General features: G+C 47.2%; 1 protein-coding gene across 1 annotated transcript in view; it reads left to right on the top strand.

The window, feature by feature from the left end:
* Positions 1 to 800: 800 nt before the first annotated feature.
* SORCS3 (sortilin related VPS10 domain containing receptor 3) overlaps positions 801 to 20,711 on the top strand; it is a 556,391-nt gene continuing 536,480 nt past the window's right edge. Inside the window, exon 1 of the mRNA XM_045569400.1 lies at positions 801 to 1,639. Within this exon, the coding sequence (XP_045425356.1) occupies positions 1,013 to 1,639 (627 nt within the window). The 5' untranslated portion in view covers positions 801 to 1,012. The remainder of the gene's footprint in view (positions 1,640 to 20,711) is intronic.

The following is a 20,711-nucleotide window of genomic DNA, read 5'->3' as shown; positions in this document are numbered from 1 at the left end:
ACGCCTCGCAGGCTCCTGGAAACGCAAACACAGCCCGTGCGTGACCCGCGCGCGCCCACGGCCCAAGTGCACCCCCCGCCCCCGCCCCGTTCCCCATCGCTCACACTAACGCACACAAAAGCGCACGCACGGAGCCGCGCACCCCTTCACACCCAGCGCCGCACGCCCCCGGCTCAGCCCGGTTCCCCATCCCCGCGGCGCCTGCCTGCCGCCCCGCGCACCCCTCGCCTCACGCCCGCCTGCACGCACGCACGCGCACGCACGCATCCTCCGCGCCCCCGCATGGGGGCGCAGGCCTCCGAGAGTCGGGGGCGGGGAGCGGGCCGGCCGGCAGCCGCTAGCGGGTCCATCCCGAGCTTGGCTTCTGCGTGCGGGCTCCCCACGCGGAGGCTCCCGGTTCCCCCCGGGCTCCCGAACGCAAACAGTTGGCGCTGAAAACACTTTACTCCTCCTCCTTCTCCCCTGAGACCCCTGTGCCCTCCCCGCGCACCATCTCCCGCCCCTCAGAACAGGCCCGCAGAGTAAACCCCTAAACGCGTCGAGGAGCGGCTCCCAACTATTCGTCAGGAGCAGGTTGGAGGCTGGATTTCGGAGAGAATCGGAGATTGGGGGTCTATTGCCAGCCCCTCCTCTTGGATCTGGCTTGATTTTCATATTTAAAAAAAGAAGAATTTCTTATCTTTGAACATTCCTTTTTACAACATTTCTGAAGGTGCTCAGTAGCGAAGATTTGGGGGGTTCATTTCAAGAAAAAGCCCCGAAGGGGCATGCATTGATTTTCCTCTGGTTTTGGAATCACCCTCTGGACGAGAGAGCGAGCGAAAGCGAGGAGCGGAGAGCGGAGAGGACCGACGAGGCGCGCCAGCCGGAGCCACCTCCTTCCCGGCCGCCCCCTCCCCACTCCCCAGACACACACTCGCTCGCTCGCGGCGCGCGCACACCCCCCGCGCCGGACCCGCTCCTCGGCGGGCGCCACACACTCGGCAGCCCGAGCAGCAGTAGCCGCAGCGGGATGGAGGCGGCGCGCAGTGAGCGCCTGGCAGGCTGGCCGGGGGCGCCGCTAGCCCGGACCGGGCTCTTACTCCTGTCGACGTGGGTCCTGGCCGGCGCGGAGATCACTTGGGACGCGACCGGCGGTCCCGGGCGCCTCACGGCCCCGGCTTCGCGGCCACCGGCGTTGCCGCCTCTCTCGCCGCGGGCAGTGGCGAGCCAGTGGCCGGAGGAGCTAGCGATCGCGCGGAGGGCTGCCGCGCTGGGGCGCCGGCCGGGACGAGAGCTGCTGCCCCAGCAGGGCGGCGGCAGCGGCGGTGAGATGCAGGTCAAAGCCGGAGAGACGTCGCTGGCAAGAGCGCGCTGGGGCCAGGGCATCCCAGCTCCTGGCAAGCCTAGCGGAGCGAGGAGGAGTCGCCGGGCGCAGCCCCCCAGCGCCCTGGAGCGCGGGGACGCCCGGGCTACTGCTCCGGCCGATGGTTCTAAAGGAAGCCGCCCTCTGGCCAAGGGTTCCCGGGAAGAGATGAAGGCTCCGCGGGCTGGGGGTTCGGCGGCTGAAGAGCTCCGGCTGCCCAGCACCTCATTCGCGCTGACGGGGGACTCGGCCCACAACCAAGCCATGGTGCACTGGTCGGGACACAACAGCAGCGTGAGTACCCACCGGGTGCCGGATCCTGACAGCAAGGGGGAATTGGGGATGGGAGCGAGGGACAGATAGTTGCTCAGGGGTCGAGGCAGACAGCTGGGGGGGGGGGGCGCCTCGACTTTTAGAGAGAACAGGTTTGTCTAGCTCCCCCAACGCCCCAACAGGTTAACGGAGTTTGTTGTAGGATGATGTGTGCGTTTGTTTACTGGAGACCCTAGGATTGGGGCCACCCGGAGGGGAGAGGAGGAAGGGGTTTCTTAAAGATGGGAGGTATCTGTGGTCGCTTTCTCCCCTACTCGGCTTGGAGAGTCAGTTTTCCAGTTTGGGGGGTGTTGAATTCATGGGTGAGGACAAGGGCTGATTTGGGGAGGGAGACGCTGGACAGACGGGCAGATTTCTGCGACTGCTTGCCCCCCCCATCCCTGCTCCTGTCACACGAAAGGGAACCCGGGAGATTGAGGCCACTGGGACTCCCAGACTACTGCTCGCCTTGGGGTCGCTGCTCTCCGTTTCAGGCGCGTGGTCTGGCAGCCCAGACGGGAGACTGGGCCAAGTGGGCCCAAGCCTTGGCCTTCAGGTAACCCGTGTTCCTCCTTCGAAGCCCAGACAGCTGCCCTGGAAAGGTGCAGCAGAGACAGTAAAAAAGTTTAAAGTGCGCAGCGAAATTCAGCACCCATTCCACACCGCTCGCCCTCTCTCATGCACAAGCACACATAAGTCGCGGAGCAGAAAACTCCCGTCTCTGCCACTGCGTCCTGCGCCACAAACAGCACGCTGAGTGGAGTTGGGTCCCTGGGCTTTCTGCGCACCTCTCCACCCCTTTTCCCCATCGCCTGGTTCCCCTGGACGCTGATGCACCGAGAGGTGGCGCCGATGAGCCCCCTCTGGCGACTCCGGCGCTCCAGGCTTGGCGCCCGGCTCTGAGCATTGCCCGGCCCTGGCCCGGCAGCTGCAGCGGCCCACAGCGCGTGCCCGGAGGGGCTCCCGCCACCTCACCGGCACTCAGCAGCTGTGCAGCCCAGAGAAGGAAAGGCGAGGGACCAGCTCCCAGATCTTTCTCACTTCCCTCTCTCCTGCGGTCGCTACTTCGGCCAGCTTTGCAAAATCCTTTCCTCTTCTCTGTCTCTCCGGTTCAGATTAGAATGTGGCCTTTGCTAGAATACGAGCTCCAGGCAGAGAATGATGGATGTATATACAAGCGGCTTTGGGAAAATTCCCTAGCGTTTGAAAAGATTTCCCTGGGAAATTTACGCCTTATTTTAAGAGCCTGGGGGTGTTCAGGATTGGGTTGTGAAAGCAGGAAAGCTAGGGGTTCACAGAACGCGTCACATAGGCAATCCCAAAGTGCAGATTTCCTGGTTCTTAATGATACACAACACAGCGTGGGCAGCCCAGCCTGGGTAACAGATGCTGGGTTCGAAGGACGAGTTAGAGTCCACCTCCAAAGCAGCACGGTGGTGGGCTTCATCTGCCTTCCATAAAGACGCCCCAGCTTCAGGCTGAACAGCTCTGTTTGGGGGTGGGGTGGGCAAGGTGCCCCTTTGCAGGATGGGTGATAGAAGACTTACAAGTCCCCAGAGGACTTGGAGGGGTGTGTGTGTGTGTGTGTGTGTGTTTGGGTTCTTACTTGGTTAGCCTGAGGGATAGGATGTGTGGAGGTAAATGTATCCTAGCAGGAGGAGGTGATGTCCTCATATATCTATGGCTTTATTAATGCCATATTTGGGCAATATAAATTCACCCTACCTGAAGAGTTTTCTTATGTCTCTGCTTTTATTTTAAGGATTAATTTTGAGTGTTCACAAAGCCCCTGAAGATGGGACTTTAGAGAAAATGCTTCCTGCAAATAGTAGTTGAATGTACATGGCCTTCTCTGCCCATCTTCAATGCAGTCGTGCAGCAGAGAAAGTAAGGGGCAAGTCTGGCCCATGTTCCCTGGGGAAATAACTTGTCAGTCCAAAGAGGCCAAGAGAGTCTGGGCACTAGACCAGCTGGGCTTGGAGTCCTTGGTGACAGCGATGAGACTGAGGCAATCCATGACCAGCCCCCCCGGGATGTATTGCTCGTGCTCTTGGCCAGCCTTACTGCCCAAGCAAGGGCAAGGCAGCAGAGGTGGTTGTTGTATACTATCCCCTCTCTCCAGTGCAGAGAGGGACTGCCTCTTTAGCCCCTAGGCTAAACCTGCTTCTTTTGACCACATTTTGTAGGCAATACCACAAAGAGAGGCATCCTTGATGACCAGGTCTGTAATGCTTTTTAAAGAAGATAGAGAAACATGTTAACATGACCCTGTCTTTGAGAGACTTTAAGGAAACAACCCTATTGAGAATAACTGGGGAACCACTTTCAGCAACATTACCCAGTTGGTTTTCTCTCCTCTCCTCTTTTCCTGATGGCAGGAAAAGAAGGTGCTATAAATAAAAGCCAAGGTGAGGAGTGATGGGGATGATGAAACTTAGATTTCATTATTGGTTTCAATGTGGAGGGAGATGCCCTCAAGGCAGACCCAGGCTCATTTGACATGGAAAGAGAATTCCTTCTTTTCTACTGGCTTCTGAAGTCTTAAACATGTCCTTCTTCAGGGGGGCATTAGTTTCAGTTTTAACATGATATAGCTTTTCCTGCTCTTATTCAAAGTGCCTTTGGTGAACCTGATTGATTACTTAACGTGAATTCCCTTTTGGGGACAGTTTTCAGTAGCCCTATACAACTGAAAATTGAATGCCACTCTGATAGGTTTACAATCAGGGATGTGGGCATGGAGGAGAAGGGCTTTCAGCTCAACCACCGCGTGGTCCAGCAAGTGTACCAGGGGCTTAAGATTCAAGGCTTGGAACAGGTATTTACTTTTGGTCCCAGACTGAGTAGAGATAGCTTGGGGGGCAAAGAGGAGAGTGCCCAGAAAGCCTGAGGCAGAAAGAGTCAGGAGGGAGGTGGGGTTTGGGTCCCACCTCTGACCATGTTGACCTGCCAGGTGTTCTGGGTGAGAGGTGAGAGGACTTGGCCTTGGAGCCTCTGCTCTGTAGGAGCAATTTGCCGTTCTTTTCTCTCCTGTTTTCTCCAGCTGGGATCCTGGTGATTAATGGGTTAGAGAGTGTTTCACAAACACCCAGAAGGAGCCCAGTCCCTGTGGCTTACGGGGAAACAGAAAAACACATTATTCTGTCCTTTTCCTTGAAATGAAGGAAGAAGCCTCCCTGCTTGCTCAGTGAGTTGGCAAATGGCTCTGGAGAGTGGAAAGTTGTGATGGCACAGTCTGCTTCTGCACACCCCTTCCTCCTGGGGTTAACTCTTCAGGGGGACCCCCTATTTCCGGTGCTGCATTCTTCCCAAGACTGGTCCCCATTCCTTTCCAGCAGTTCACTCGTGGTGACAGCAATTTGTAGGCTGCTGCCCCTGCAGTGTGTCTGCTTGGAATACTTGCCAGGTAGTTTTCAATTAATGTGCCTGACACTGCATCTTGGTGAAGAGAAATGGGGAGATGATAATTCCAGGTCCCTGCCAGATTACCCTTCCCTAAGCACACTAGAAGGTGCAACACACAGATGCTCCCAGGCAAGATTTCCTACCCTTAACTAATTCAGCTGGACTGTGTTCTAAAATATTTACTCCTAATGTGCAAAATAGTGACAGATTTGATCAGATTAATTGTATTTCACTCACTGGAGTATCTAATTGTGGCTCCCAAACAGATTTTTCAAATAGCTTTTGGCTGGATTGCCTTGCCTTCGTTGTCCCCACTCACAGTTCTTGTGTCACAATATCTTAATGCGTTTTTCCTTCTTGGAGGCTTAATAAAAGAAGCCTGCCACAGAAGCCATTCTTCAGGGGTTTGCCAAAAAAAGGTTTTTTTTTTTTTTAATTAATATTACAAGGGGAGCCATCTCAGTTGAGATGTAGCTGGGAAATGCATCGGGACATAGCAGCACTAATTGCTCCTGGTCACCATAGACCTAGGGGACAGTGAGTAGAGGAGGGGCTGGGCGCAGGCTATTTGTCTGCTCTGTGATTTCTCTGATGACTGGGTTACAGGGTGTAATTTGCTTCTCAGACCCTGCAGTGATTTCCAAGGTGAGAAGAAGTTGCAAACTCCTTAAATGGGAAGCCTGATTTAATGATTGCAGAAATGCAGTGCTTGGAACTTGCTTTGTAGTTGGCAAGGAAGGAACACTGGGAAGTGCCCTCTCTATTTGCATTGCGTTTAAGCAAAGTAGAGTTGATGGCTCCAGTGGCAGGAGGGCTCAGGGGGCAGAAGGGAGAACTGCTTTACTTTTTCCTTGGGCTGTGGAAATCTATTGTCATTGGAGGAATTCTGGAACTAGATGATCTGTGTGTCCTGAATCATCCCATAAGGAGCAGAGAGGTGTGACAAAGCCAGACAGACACCCTGAGATAGGAAGGTTTGTCTGAAAGCCAGTGGTTTAGCCAAGGTTAGGTACACATTGGCCAAGTCACCTGAGGCCTGTGGCATGACCTGCCTGTTAATTTCCTGCTTTCTGCCTTCTGTTGGCCCGTTGGCTGGCTTGAGACACTTCTCTTATAGGGAGAAAATGTCAAAGGATGATTAATTCTGTAGTAAGTTTGGGGAGAAAAGAGGCCTTGTGGAGGAGGAGGTGGAAAATATAGAATGTGAGTGCCTGGTGTGCCACTTCTGGTGAGCAGAAGTGGCTCTGTCAGATGAATCAAATGGGCTAGCTATGTTTATTCCCCTGGGATTGTAGATGACTGTGAGGGGGTTCTGGCTGGGGTCCTGACTTTGTTGGTAGTCAGTGGGGATGAGGGGGCTCTGTCTCATGTAGGTACTTGACAATGTTCGCTAAGTGAGTGAATGAATGGCAGTCTTAAGTCTCAACAAGAAGAGGCTACAAAGGAATTAGAAATTACTGTTGCCTGGGATATCAATGATTTTGTAACTTGACAGCTACTATAATCAGGAGTATGTCATCCAGTATCTTTACATTCTAGCTTGAGTGCCTTTGGCTTCTTGAATTCAAATCCAAAGTCTATTATCCTGGCATTCAAGGCTCCTCACTGCATATGTCCTGGGTCTACTTCTCCAACTTTGAATTTGACTATTCCCTGATCATCTCCTCCACTCTGGCCAAGGCAGCCTCTTCATTGTTCTAGTTGACTCTATGCCTTTGCTCTTGTGATCTCCTCCACTTGGGAGACCTTTCTTCTTCTATTAAAATGCACTCATAGCTCAGTTTAAGGTTCAGACCCAGTGGCTCTATGAAACCTTCCTTAGAAGCATTTACTTCCCTTTTTTCCTAGCTGTTTACAGAATTTATAGACTGTACCACACATTTGATCATACATAGTTTAGTACTTGGTTGCTTTAATCTTGTATTATTTGGTGAGTGTTTTGCGGGTGGGGAATAATTAAGATAGCACCCCGACCTCCCGTCACCACACCTTGCAGCGTGTGGCACACTGTCACACATAGCTCAGTGATGCTGACCTGGCCTGGGGAGCTGGACCATGCCTCAGCTGCAGGGGAGGGGAAGAGGAGGGGAGTCTATTATTTCATATATGAATTGTAACATAAGATTCAGAGGAATCTCTACTCCATTTAGTAAGAGGGTAGAAATAAAGACTCCTCAGCAAGCCTGGCTTCTTCTCATGTACTTCAGAGATCAGATGGTCACTCACACAAAATCTTCACCTGTTTACTGAGTGTTTCCTGTGTGTGTGGCATATGTTCTGGGCACTGTGGGGTTGGTAAGGGTGTGACGGAGGGGAGACAAAGAAGGATACGACAGCATTTGCCTCGCGGTCCCACCAATATGCTTTGGATGTGAGACTGCTCTTCTGTAAAGTTAAATAACACATGACAACAAGACAGATGCCACGGGGTGATATGTGGTTAATTGTCAAGTGATCATTTCAGGCTATGAGCTCAGAGGAGAGACGATCACTGGAGGAGATTCTATGGGCATCTTAGACTCACAGAATGTCAAGGAAGTGCACTTGGGAATTGTCTCCATCAGATCACCCGGCACAGAGATGAGGGGGGTGAAGCTCAGTCCGAAGCATGGCACCCTACAGCCTGGACCCAACTCGTCCTTTTCTCTCCAAATAGCCATCCTCTGTTCACACCCATCTGTCTTCTTTCTTCTTGGGTTAATGGAGCATTTTCCTTCCAAGAAGATTTGTGTACTTTCACGCAGGTGAGGTAGGATGCTGCCCATTTTATAGGTAGGGTAGTCTGAGGCCTAGGGTGGGTATATATGATGCTACCAAGGGAGACTTAGGAATACATTCTTCCTTCCTGTGCTGGGGCTGTGCTCCACAGCCACCCTGCCCACCCACCACGGAGGCTGCAGACAATAAAGTAGCAAGCTTGTTAATGCTGGACGAGCTGTAGCTCACTAACTGTTGTTAATGGGGGCCTCCTGTGAGTCACCTTGTGATTTGAGTTACTGAGTGAATCTAGCCTGGTTGCATCACTGGGAACATTTTGCACATTTATTTTGATCAGTGTAGTTTGGGTTTAATTATTTGTGGAAATGCTGTTCTTTATAGTACACTAATAAATATGCTATAGTAAATTTGGAAAAAATAATGGAGTCTAAGAACTTCAGGATTGCACATAGCCTGCTGCTATTAAGTGCATGCTGGGAAGCAGAGGAAAACATTCCTACTCGGTTGAGGTGAGAGGGATCCGCAGTGCAGCCGGCCAGCCACTCAGGGCTGTTGGTCAGTAGAACTGTGCCCATGGCTGCATAGGGGCCTGCTACTTGGCACCTGCTGGGGAAAAAACCTAGTTTAGGGGAAAGGCTGGAAATAAAGCTATGTAGGATAGTAAAGGATCCTATACGGTTGTGGATCGTGGGATTATTTAGCGTGGGTATATGATACGACTTGTGTGAATTGACACTGAGGGAGAGTTTTCATCCTGAATGTCATCCTCTTTAGGATTTATTGAAAACCGATGTACTAGGACATGAAACAAGGCTGCATACTAAATGGGATCATGGATCCTGGAGCCAGGTGCCTGGGATCAAATTCTGCTTCTATCTCCTAATAGCTTTGTGACATTGGGCAAGTCATTACCTTCTTTTTGCTATTTCTTTTTCTGAAAAGAGGGGATGATGATACAGTACCTCTCACCTTGGGCTGTTGCAAGGATTGAGATTGTAGCAGGCAGCGTGCCTAAAAGAAGTGTTTGACCTATACATAGCAAGATCTCAAGATATTTTTTAGTTGGTGTAGTTGTTATTTTTCTATCTGGAAGGGGCTTTTCCTTCATTTTCAGATGGAAATATTGATGCAGATGAAATTGGAGGTACCTGCCTGAAGTTTCCTAGTGAGCTGATGGCCAAGCCTTGGCTGGAATCCAGTCCTGAGCAAGAGGCTCATTTCAGTCACCTTCCATATTCCATGTCCTCAGTCAGACGAGGTTTTGTGATGTCTATCTTTTCTGTAGTGCTAAGGTACACAGTGAAAGAGATCTAGAAGTGAATGTCTGGGGACCTGGATTCTTGAAACTCATACTCAGAATTTGTAATAGAAATGGTTAGCATCAGATTGGTTAGAATCAGGTTAAAGATCACACCAATTAACGACGAATAAGTTGAACAGTTTCTCAAGACTTTCATTGTGTGGTGGGTTAAGGGATCCAGAAAGATGCAGAGTAGCTTCTCTTGGGCATCTGTGATGACAACTCACAGCTAATCCTGGGTGCCTTCTTGAAGGAAGTGCATGGAGCATGTAGCTTTAAGAAAACTGGAGCACACTGGGCTTCTGAGGCTAGTTGGTGAGCAGAGCCCGTTGTGCCAAAGACTCATCTACATTGAAGCCACAGGATGGACCTTGATGTTTCATTTTTCCTCTCCTCCAGATCTCCTTCTGTGTCTTTGTGCCTGGAGTAAAATCAGAATATTCACGGCTAGAACTATATGCAGAATATCTGCAGCCTCTTCCGCAGGATTATCATGCTGGCAAAGTCCATTAATTATTTTGTAGTGATCCATACCCATCGAGTTGCAGGCTTGAGTTCCCCTTTAGCCTTCACCCTATGTACCAAGAGTGGAACCTGAGAACCCTATGTAGACACTAGAGGGAGTGTTGCCCTGGGAAAGAAGGGAAAACAAATAGGATGAAATAATGAAAAAATGCTGCACCAGGAGTTGTTCTAAGGAGAGAAGATGAGAAGTAGCTTGTAAGTCCATGGTGTGAGGAGTTGTAATGCGACCCATGGATGAATAATTGGTCGGCAACAGGGCAGTTCAGTCCTGGGAGTGAGGGTTGATCATTTTGCCTCTTCCTGAAAAGTCTGAAAAAAAGGAAATAGAGGTTTTGTACCAGTATGTTCATTCAGCAGTAGGATATTCAACACATTAGTGGTAGAACTAGACTCTGCAAATAGGTGCAGGTAGAAGTGAGGCTCAGGCTTGGTTCTCCCATCTCTTCTGCATTTTCTTCCTTTATGCTTTCTCTTGTGTGTGGTGGTCAGCCCATGGAACCTCATGGAGTTGAACATAATAAATACTTTCTTAGATACATAAAACTGCCTCGGTGCACAATGAGTGCCTTAGGATTCGGAAAGGATCTAGCCTGCTCTTGCTGCCTCCAGGTCTGCACCCCGGGGACATCACAGCCGTCTCTGACAGGTTCTCAGGTCCCACATGCCTGACTCAGTCCTCTTAAGAGCCTTCTTTTTTTGACATCTATGGAGAAGTAGGCAGTTTCTCATTCAAATAGTTAGACTAGGTTAAAGATTACATTGCTGCATAAGAAATGAACTTTTTCTTTTTAAAATTTGTTCTCAGTGGGAGATGAAGAGCAATTACTGAGTTGAACATTTTTTTTTCAAGACTAGAAAAGCAGCATAAGCTGCCTTATCTGAATGTGATTACACATAGTGGGGGAACTTGTTGACAATAAGAGTTTTGAGACCGTGAAACTGGGGATACAGGGAAACTTATTTTTCCAGGGTGCTGGTGACAGAGGAGGATGTTTTTAGAGGCCAAAGACTTGCTCATCTCACTGTGTTGCATTCAGTATTATTCATGCTTGAAAGCAAACTTTTGATGAGAAGATATCTTAAAACTCTAAAATATCTTTTCTGTTATGAGAAGGTCCCAAAGCGACAGCAACCTTGAACAAGTCTCCAAGCCTGAGTTTCATTGGCTATAAAATGAGGGTAAAATACCAGACTTACAGGGTGGTTGTGAATCTCAGAGATGGGTCTAGCACAGTAGGCTGTTTTATTGGTTGAGAATGTTAGTTTTCATTGTCTGCCTAGATGGGAGATGGTGTAGGGTGAGTGTCTTCTTTTATAGCAGATCTGTTGGTACCTTACCCATATTCCTGAGCGCTTTCCAATTCCCTGCATGCTGGCCTGACTCCCAGCACCAGGGACTGTTTGCCCACTGGTTTTTTCTGACCAGTGGAGCTGGCTTTGATTACACAAGGCAAAGGCTGGAAACTGATGCCTGTCAGGGAGTAGGGAGCAGTCACCTTTCAGTGGCTGAGCTCCCTTGATCTTTGGAGTGGGCTAACACTGAGGCTTGTTTCCTACTCTGTCTCCCAGAGTTCTCAGGGGGATGAAGCCCCAGTGGCTGCCATGGTAACTCGCTTACTTTGTTGTCTGCCTTCCATCCCTGTCTCATTCCCCTATTTCCCTGTCAGTGTGTCCTGGGATCAGGATCACACCCCCAAATAAACTACTTAGATTGAAATCTTTCTTTCAGGATATGTTTCTGGAGGAACCCCATTATTTCTAAGGGTGTTACTTTGGGTTCTCTAGAGAAACAGAACCAATAGTGTGTGTGGACTTGGGTTATGCAGTTATGGTGGCTGAGAAGCCCACGATGTGTAGCTGGCCAACTGGAGACCCAGGAGGGCCAGGCCAGAGGCATAGTTCTAGACTGAGTCCTAGGGTCTGAGAACCAAGAGGGCTGATGGTGTAAATTTCAGATCAAGTCCAGGTCTGCAGGCAGGAGAAGACTGATGTCCCAGCTCAAAGACAGGCAGATAGAAAGAATTCCTTCTTCCACAGCATTCCATTCTACTTACCCTTCGTTGAAGGATGCCCACCCACACTGGGGAAGGCAACTTGCTTAACTCAGTCTATTAATTCAAAGGTTAATCTCATCCAGAAACACCCTCACACACACAGCTGGAATAATGTTTAATCAAATATCTGGGCACCTCATGGCTCAGTTAAGTTGACACATAAAACTAACCATCATGCCACATCAGTAATTTTTTCCATACTCTTTTAAAATCCTGCTTTGGTTCCTGCCATAGTAAGTGCTAGGTATGGCGAGGGCGATGGAATCACTGACCCTGGTTCTGAGTGGGTCTTCCTTTTGGGTTGGCACCTTCCAGAGGAAAGCAGCCCAGCCCAGGGTTATATGAATGGAAGTGTTGGGGTTTCCAGAAGGCGCACATACCTCCAGATTAGTTTCCACTGTTATTTCTCAGGGCTGAGGAGCCCACTTACCCCACCTTACCACAGGGCATGTGGTTGGTCTTCACAATAGCCAGAGTTTCCATAAAATTTGAACCTCTCTCTGTTGGCAGGTGAGCTCCTGCCTAAAAATAGGGTATATGATGCCTTTTTTCTTAGACTTCCTCAGGATTTTGGCATGAAGCAACAAGCTCACACTTGATATCTTCCTTTCTGAGATAACATCAGTGAAGGATATCATGATATATCGGAAGGAATGTTGGCCTCAGAGTTGGGAATCTCTGGATTTGTGTCCCTGATTTACATTAACTGTCTTCAACAAATCACCTGCTTCTCAGGTATAAGGAAATGAAGACCCTTCTAGGGGTAGTAGCTTAGTCTATGAATAAGAATTATGTGTGTGCTTTAAATGGGTGAATTATTAGTAAAGAGAGGGTCTGCAGCTATGATTAAAAAAACTGGAAACTGCTTCTCTCAAGCATGCCTAGATTTGGTCTTATCTCAAGCAGATGTATTTTCATTCATCCTTTCAGTCACTCAGTCAATAATTTGTTTGCTATTTAAGTTATTTGATTTTTCTGGAATTCAGTGTCCTTATCTATACAAAAAAAAAGTTGCAAAAATTGGTGCAGGCCCATCTAGCCGCAAACTAGATGTGATATTAGGTCAATCATTTCTTTGTGTGTGAAATGGGGACAATCCTATTTGCCCCCTTTATGTCACAGTTAAATAATGAGATGCTGCACATGGAAGAATTTTTGAAAGGAATAGGGGGTGATATGAACTCAAGGTGTTAGTTTACCTTACCTGTCCTTTATTTCCTTAGGAGCTGGAGGTCCTTCACCAACAGATTTGAGACCTCCTGCCTTATTCTGCCTTCTCTCAGTACAAATGAAACACTTCCATTAGCACACATACTACGGTATTAAAAGCCCCAAGATTCTCATCCTAGGCATGATGTACAATTTATTTCAAGTCACATCTGATATAATAAAATTCTCAGATGACAGTGTAATTTGGATGTTTTAAAAAAACGTTTGTTCCAGGTCTTGACCTGTATTGATTGCTCTGCCTTCTTCATTTCAGATAATGCAAAGTTTTTGGGGAACATCTGCTACATGCCAGGTGATGAAACATGTAAAAAACCATATGATGGAGACTGGACTCCCCCCAAACTTACCTGTAGGAAACATATGTTGGACAGATATTTCAGAGGTAGCATAAAATATGTGCTAATTTAGACATGTTTAGGAAATAAATTGAATGTAATCAAGACCACAGTGAAGGAAAACTAACACAAATGTTTAAAATGTTCTGGTGGTTTTTATTCTCTGCAACAAAATGTAGTAGCATGATTATAAATAGGTGTCATGTTCTATGACTAAACCTGTGTCACTTGACAAGGAGTGTCCTGAGCTTTGAGGTCAAATAGATTATCCTGTGTTCTGACAGTTGTTCAGAATTCTGTCATATCAGTTTGGGATATAATTTTCGTGTAGAGCTTTTGGTTTTACCTTGTGTTTCTACTTGTTTTGTTTTCTTTATGGAAAGAGGAGGCATCTGCTATTTCTCCATAGTACTAAGATATTCCAGCTTTTTAGTTGTACTATTATTGGATATTCTAATTTGTACTGATTTCTTTCTTTCTAGGCCTGTTTCCCTTCTGTCATATTAAGATTTCCATTTATTTTACTCTATTTACTTTACTGGATTACTGCCTCTGGTTTTTGGATTCCATTCCTCTTTTTTTGGGCTGCTTTTTATTTTTCTCTGGTATATCCTCAAGTAATCTTTTTCAGAGTACATGGGAACGTCCTGGTTTATGCCTGTTGTCCTGACATAATATTAATAGATTTCATTTAACTCTCAAAAGATCCTGGCTTGGATGATGAATTGTATGGTCACCCAGTGCTTGGGAGATAGCATTTTTTTTTTTTTTTTTAAATCTTGGCTTGTCTAAAATTTTGCTTTGCTCTCATATTGGCTTAATAGTTCATCTGGACATAGAAATCTAGGGCTAAAAAAAAAATTTCCCTTGGATCTGTGAAGTACTTACATTACTTGCTGGTTTTGCATCCTTTGCTATTTGTGCAGTATATGTGTCTTCTGTTCCACTCAGGGACTGACAGTGGTGGGAAAAGGAGAGCCCTAGCATGGGATACCTGTGGTTTTGTTTGAATTAGTGATGCACAACCCTTTAAGGAAACCTGATGCATCAAAACCAGATTTATACAAAATTGGTAGTATGGTATGGAGGATTAAATGCTGTACAGAGCAATTTGCCATGGACACTTACTATCTGAATACTTTTAATATAAAACTCAACCAAAAGAAAGTAGTTTTAGCTGCCTTTTATTTTAAAAATTTAAAATCACTTTTTAAAACTTTATGAATATTCAATATTCAACAAATATTTGTGGAGTTTCCTCTATATGCCAGGCACTGCTGGGCTATGAGTCTATAGTGGTGAGCAGTGCTGTGAATGAGAGAGAGGTACGTGCTATTATCAGATTACATGTGGTACATTTAACTTAGGGAGGGCAGAGAGGAAGAAGCAAATGAGCTGAGATCTCAAAGGTGTGCAGGGTTAGGAGTGTTCTGAGCACATGGCTTCTGTGGCAGGAGGGAACAAGGTATCTGAAGGAGACAGGAAGAAGGACAGTGTGGCTGGAGCAGAGGGGCTGGGGGATGGTAAAAGATGGAGCTAGATAGACAGGCATGGGCAGGACCCAGCAGGGCCTGATGGGTCTGGGGGAAGGCATTTGTTCTTAAGCCTAAGAGGAAAGGGGTAAGCCATGGAAAGTTTAAAGTAGGAGGGTGATATAATTAAATTTACGTTAAAAATCTGTGACCACCCTATGGGTTGGAGGGAGCAAGGGACAAATGCTGAGAGACCAGACTGTTACTGTGGCTTCAGAACATGATGGCTTGGGTGTTGGCACTGGGGATGGATAAGGAACAGCCCACTGAAGAAATATTTAGCAGGTGTAGTTGATTCTGTTTTGTCCCCAGTTGTTCACACCTCTCTATAATTCCCTTTATATTAGGCATTTGCAGTGTCCTCTTTCTGTGGGTGGTATATTTTTTGCCACCTCCTGACTTTGGGTTTGACCTTGTGACTTGCTTTGGCCAACTGAAGAGGTGGAAGTGATAGTACACCTGTTCTAAGTTTGGTTGTCAAGAGGAATTATGTGTTTCTACCTGTTGCCTTGTGTCTCTGCACTGGCCATGACAAAAACATGCCCAGCCTAACCTACTGGTCTCAGGAGGAGGATAAGAGACAAGTAGTGCACAGCCATTTCCAGCCAAGCCCAGCCTAGATCCGCCCAGCCTAGTCAGGACCAGCAGAACCGCCCAACTGAGCCTAGCCAACCCCTAGCTGCCCTGTATAATTGTGAGAATAAGTGATTGAGATTTAGGTGGTTTATTCTGCAGCATTTTTACAGCAAAATCTAACTGATGCAGCAAGGTAAAATCAACAGACCTTGAGAGATTGGATGTAGCAAATGTGTGGGAACATAATTACAGTGTAAAGTGAGGCACACCTATATTTCAAGATCATTAGCCTCATACCTGCTCAGGGCTATACTTAAGTGTGTCTTTTTGGTGGTTTCCTGAAACTCCTCTCTCTTTACAGTTTATGGCTTCTTTTTCTGGAGCTAAATGAGGTGAGTCAGAATCATGGTCCAAAAGAATGAATCTTCCACTCTTTTTCCTTCTCACTCTCTTTCCTGTGGCCTAATCAGACTCCAGTAGAGCGTTCAAGCTGAGTGGTCCTCAGGTGCTTCACTAGGGGCTTCAAGCCCTAACACTCAGTGTATTCTTGTTAGAGCTGAAGTCAGTTTTTGCTCTGTGAAGATGGAATTTTACTTAAAGAGGGGAGAAATGTGGGGCCAGGGATTTTCTTGGTCTTGACTGATTATTTAAAATATATTAGTTCTGATAAAATATTTAGCTTTTAAACAACAAATTTAATATAGGGAATTGTGTTTTATTTATTAATGGCAGTTGCAGGGAGATTGGTAGGAGTTGTGCTAAAGTGCACTGTTGTGATTTTGCGAAGTATAGTAATTACTGTAATATTTTGTTGAATTATTAATATCTATGCCTGCAGGAACATAAGCTTCTGCAGTCTCATTCATTTCAAGATTGCTTTTTCCCCCTTCTGGTTTTGTTTTGTGTTTTCTTTTCTTTCTTGTGCACTTACAATTTTTTAAGAAATGGAGTTGGGGGGTGGCAGAGTTGATTATATTGTATGAAACACTTTGTTACACGGTAACTGAATGTAGGCAGGCTCCAGGTCCCAGATGGTTTTCCTGCTTCAGCCAAGCCCATTTGCAGTGGCAGACTGAGAGGTGCTGAAAGAATCATGTCTTGGGACAAAGGGCTCATCAGTGTATCTTTTTCAGGAGCTGAGATGAGGATAGAAAATAGCAGGGAGGTCATGTGTGTGCACACATGAATGCTATGTGTGCATGCCTCTTAGCAGAGCTGATCCTACCTATAGATGAGGTTGGAAGGTGATCGGGCATGAGTGTTGAAACAGCACTAGTCTCTTTTGTTAATGGCTTTGACAAATACTATTTAGTGTCTTTTGTATACTCAAATGAGGTCATTGTGGATGATGATGATGATGGTGATAGCTTAGAGTTGTTACCTGAATGGGCTCATGCTGCAATAGACTCTGGATTTGGGTGCAAGTTTACACATAGGAACATTCCTCTTGGTCGTGGCTAAACTGAAATGGAAGACCAGCCTTCACGTGACCACCTCCCATCTGTATGAAATGGTGCAAGTCAGTCAATGTCTGAGACTCCAGTTTCCTCATCTGTGTAATAGTTGTAAAGATAAAAATGAAATCAAATATTTGAAAGGGATTATAAACTATAAATGTACAGATATGTTTAAGGGAATGTCACTGTCATTAAATCATAGAAGTTACTCATACTTGGGGTGTAATTGTGTGGGCAAGCAAGGAGGATTCTGTGCTTGATTTTTTCCCCCTTCTGGCCAGAATATTCACAATGGGAGAGTCATTCCTTATTCTCTCCAAGGTCTTCTTAAAATATAAATCATCCAGAGACAACATTTTAGAGCAGGAAAGAACACATAATGATCTAACTGTATATTTTTCCTGGTATGGAAAATGTGGCCGAGAGAGACTGTGCAGTGCCCAAATGTATCCAGAGAGTGGAAGCACCCACACCAGTGTCCAACTCCCTAGCTCTCAGTTCAGTGCTCTTCCTGCAACACCCGAACTCTTGTTAGCATTCCATTAAGTTTTTAGTATAACCTAGAGTTTTTGTTTCTCCCAGAAGGTAGCCTTGGGAAGAATAAAGAAGTTAGATGACTTGTGGAGAGACTTAGGGGATGGGATCCCTTTAGGTAGGAGTAGTGCTTGGGTCAGAAGGACCTGGCTATGAGTGTTGGCTCCACCACTGACCAGCGAGCTCCGTGACTAGGGCAGATTACTTGTCTGAGGCCCACTTCTCTCCTTTGTAAAATCGGGATTATCATCTTTATTTTGCACAGTTGTGAGGATTTACTGAGTTTAAAGTGCTTGGCAAGGTCGAAGATACTGTAAGATGGGTAAGAAATGGTTATCATTAGATAATGAGAGGTCCTAAGATTAGCTCGGTCTCCCTCACAGTAGGTGTCCCTCCTGCCAGCCACTCTTTTCACCCTGCAGTGTGGGTGTGCGTTTTAAGGAGAGGGGAAAGCTTCCAACACTGTCCCTTCCCTAATGCTCCTCCAGAGACACCTGCACAGTGGGGGACGCTCCTGTGCTGGCAAGAGGATGAGCCCAGACTTATCAATCGCCCTTCCTTTCCCTTTTATCTCAGGCAGCAGCAGCTCCGGCCCCATTTTAATTTCCTTTAAAGGGGCTGGGGATGGCAGAAGGATGGGATGAGCATCTTCAAAGAACAGCAGGTGACTCTAAAAATGAGACAAATCAAAGCACCTGTGTCTATAGCTGCACATCTCTGTGTTTTAGGGGGACCCTTTTCTTATTTTAAGTTGCTAAGGTGAATTCCTGAAAATGGGCTTCAGTTTTTTTTAACTGAGAGTTTATCTTGCTTCTAATAGTTCCATCTGAACCCCTTGAAGCTTGGGAGGACCCATCATTTCTTGTGAATTTATAGCAAGAAAAGCATGGCCACCCATGGGTTGATACTTGAGTAGAGCACAGAACTTCCAGAGACAGAAGGAAATTTGAAACTCCCAGAGCCTGGGTCAGTTCTCAGGCATAGGGGCTGGGCCAGGGTCAGCCTAAAGCAAGATAAGAAGTACAAGGGATACAGGTGAGTGCTTCTTCCTCCCTTCCCTACCCACCCCTCTGCCCAACACGCTCCACTTTCCTAGCTCCTCCTGCTCTTGGAAAAATGGGCTAAAGACCCCCGTTTACCTGTTCAATTCTTTTTTCCCAAGTCTTCATATTTTTTTCTTCTTTGAGACAGGGTCTTGCTCTATCACCCAGGCTGGTGTACAGTGGCCTCATCACAGCTCACTACAGCCTCGAACTCTTGGGCTCAAGTGATTCTCCTACCTCAGCCTCCTGAGTAGCTGAGACCACAGGTGCATGCCACCACAGGCTAATTTTTCTATTTTTGTAGAGAAATGGGTCTTGCTCTTGCTCAGGTTGGTCTCGGACTCCTGCCCTCAGCCTCTTAGAGTGTTAGGATTATAGGTGTGCGCCACTGAGGATTAAAGGCCTCATACTTAAAAAAAAAAAAAAAAAATTGACCTCTTAGTGGTGAATGAAAACCTTCCACCTCTGTTGGGGACAGTTTGGGATAGTGTGTTAGAGATGAGGCCTCCAGAAATCAGAGCCTGTGCTATTTGCCTAATTTTTTCACCTTCAGGGCTGGCATCAGGGAGAGGTAGGCTGGCGCCACTCCTGGCCAGGGATGCCCATTTCCTGTCTGACCTGTGCCTGAGCCTGGAAAAGCTCCCATGAGCTGAGAGCCGAGGGCTCTGGCTGAAGGCTGCCGTCTATCTCTGTGTTGGTCAAACGCTTCTAATGATGGATTTTTCTTTGTTTAAGGGGAGGGGCAACTGGGGAGAGCTTCGCTTTGTTCCCTCCTTTTCCTCCTTAAATTTCATTCATTCCTTTAAAATACATATAACATAAAACTTGCCATGTGAACCATTTTTAAGTGTACAATTCAGTAGCCTTGCGGACGGGATTTAACCTGCCCTGTGCCAGATGCCAGTTTGGGTGCTTTATTTGTGTCATCTCATTTTCCACTCACAGCAACTCTATGAGCTGGGGGTTATGATTATTTCTGTTTTACAGATGAGGAGACCGTGAGGAAGAGAAGTGAGATCGCCAGGATCACACAGCTCATGGGCTTCAGAGTAGGGAATGTGACAGAGAAAAATGCCTTTTGAAGATGAAAGGTCGTTGAGTCCACTGTATTGTTGGTACAGAAATTGGGGTGTCATAGAGTTTGGGAGTGAGGATAGGCTGAGAGAGCCAGAGCAAAAGGGTGAGTAGGGGGTGAAGGAGATCAGCTTATATTTCAAACCAGAATGTCATTTTATGAAAATAATGGGCAACATTCAAGGAGCTCTCCTCATGTGCCAGACCCCGAGCTGTCACCTTTGCATTCAGCATCTCACTTGATCCTCATAGCGACACCGTGAAGTTGCTACTGTTATGAGCCTTATTGCAACGATGAGTAAACAAAGGCATTTTGGGGTTCAAGACCCAGCCCAGGTCACACAGCTGGTGAGTGGCTGAGCCTCAAGTGTCATATTGACCCCCTGACTTGAGAGCTACTCCCCTGCTGGGCCACGCAGCCCTCCTCTCCAGCTCACCCCAGTGGGGAGAGCGAGGCCCCAGCAACGTGAGGTTAAACGGCTGATCCCACCAGGGCTAAGATGGGTTTTCACCTCCGAGGCCTCTTTTCAATTAGACCATCCTGTTCTTTTCTAGAAGCCTTCACTGAGTACTGTTACTTGCATTTTGGTGTTTCTAGGCAAAGAGCAGGAGGAATAAAAGCTTGGAGATAACAGGAGTGTTTGGAAAGTGGGAGAGGCAGGATGAGATGGGGCCAGATTCCTGCTGGCAAACTTGCACTTTAGTTTTGTAGGCATAGGGCAACCCTTAAGTAATTTCGAGCAAGGGAAACATGTAATTAGCCATGACATTGATCATTCTCAAAACACAAAACTCATTCTCCATACTTTGTGGGAGGAAAAACACAGGCTCAGAGAGGTACAGCAGCTTGCCTGGAGGTGCCCAGCAAATTGTCAGTGGAAGCAGAAGCAGAAGCCCACACTGTTGTCTGTCCTACCAGCTCTGGCAGCTGCTGGCTGCCTTCCTTTCACTCTGCCTGTTCCCTTCCCACCTCTTGCCCGCTCCCTCCTGGCACAGTGGAGTCCTCTCCATCATTAGAGCAGCCAGTGGGGTTCTGCTGTAATTAAAGAAAGCCAACAGGGAGAAGCAGAGCAGAGAAGGGAAAAAAAGCAACCACCAACAAAACATCTTGTTTCCCACACAAACTCCCTAACAACTGCTGTCTCCCGCCTTTCAAGGGATCCTGCTTGTTTTAAATACAGCAGAGGGAAACCCCACAGGATGGTGTGGGAAAGCAGGTTATTAAGTTGCCTTCGGGCTGCCAGAGTAGGGATTTACTCTTTTTCTTGTCC

The sequence above is a fragment of the Lemur catta genome, chromosome 14 (assembly GCF_020740605.2).
Source record: "Lemur catta isolate mLemCat1 chromosome 14, mLemCat1.pri, whole genome shotgun sequence".
NCBI classification, from domain to species: Eukaryota; Metazoa; Chordata; class Mammalia; order Primates; family Lemuridae; genus Lemur; species Lemur catta.
This window is presented reverse-complemented; position numbering and strand designations above follow the sequence as displayed.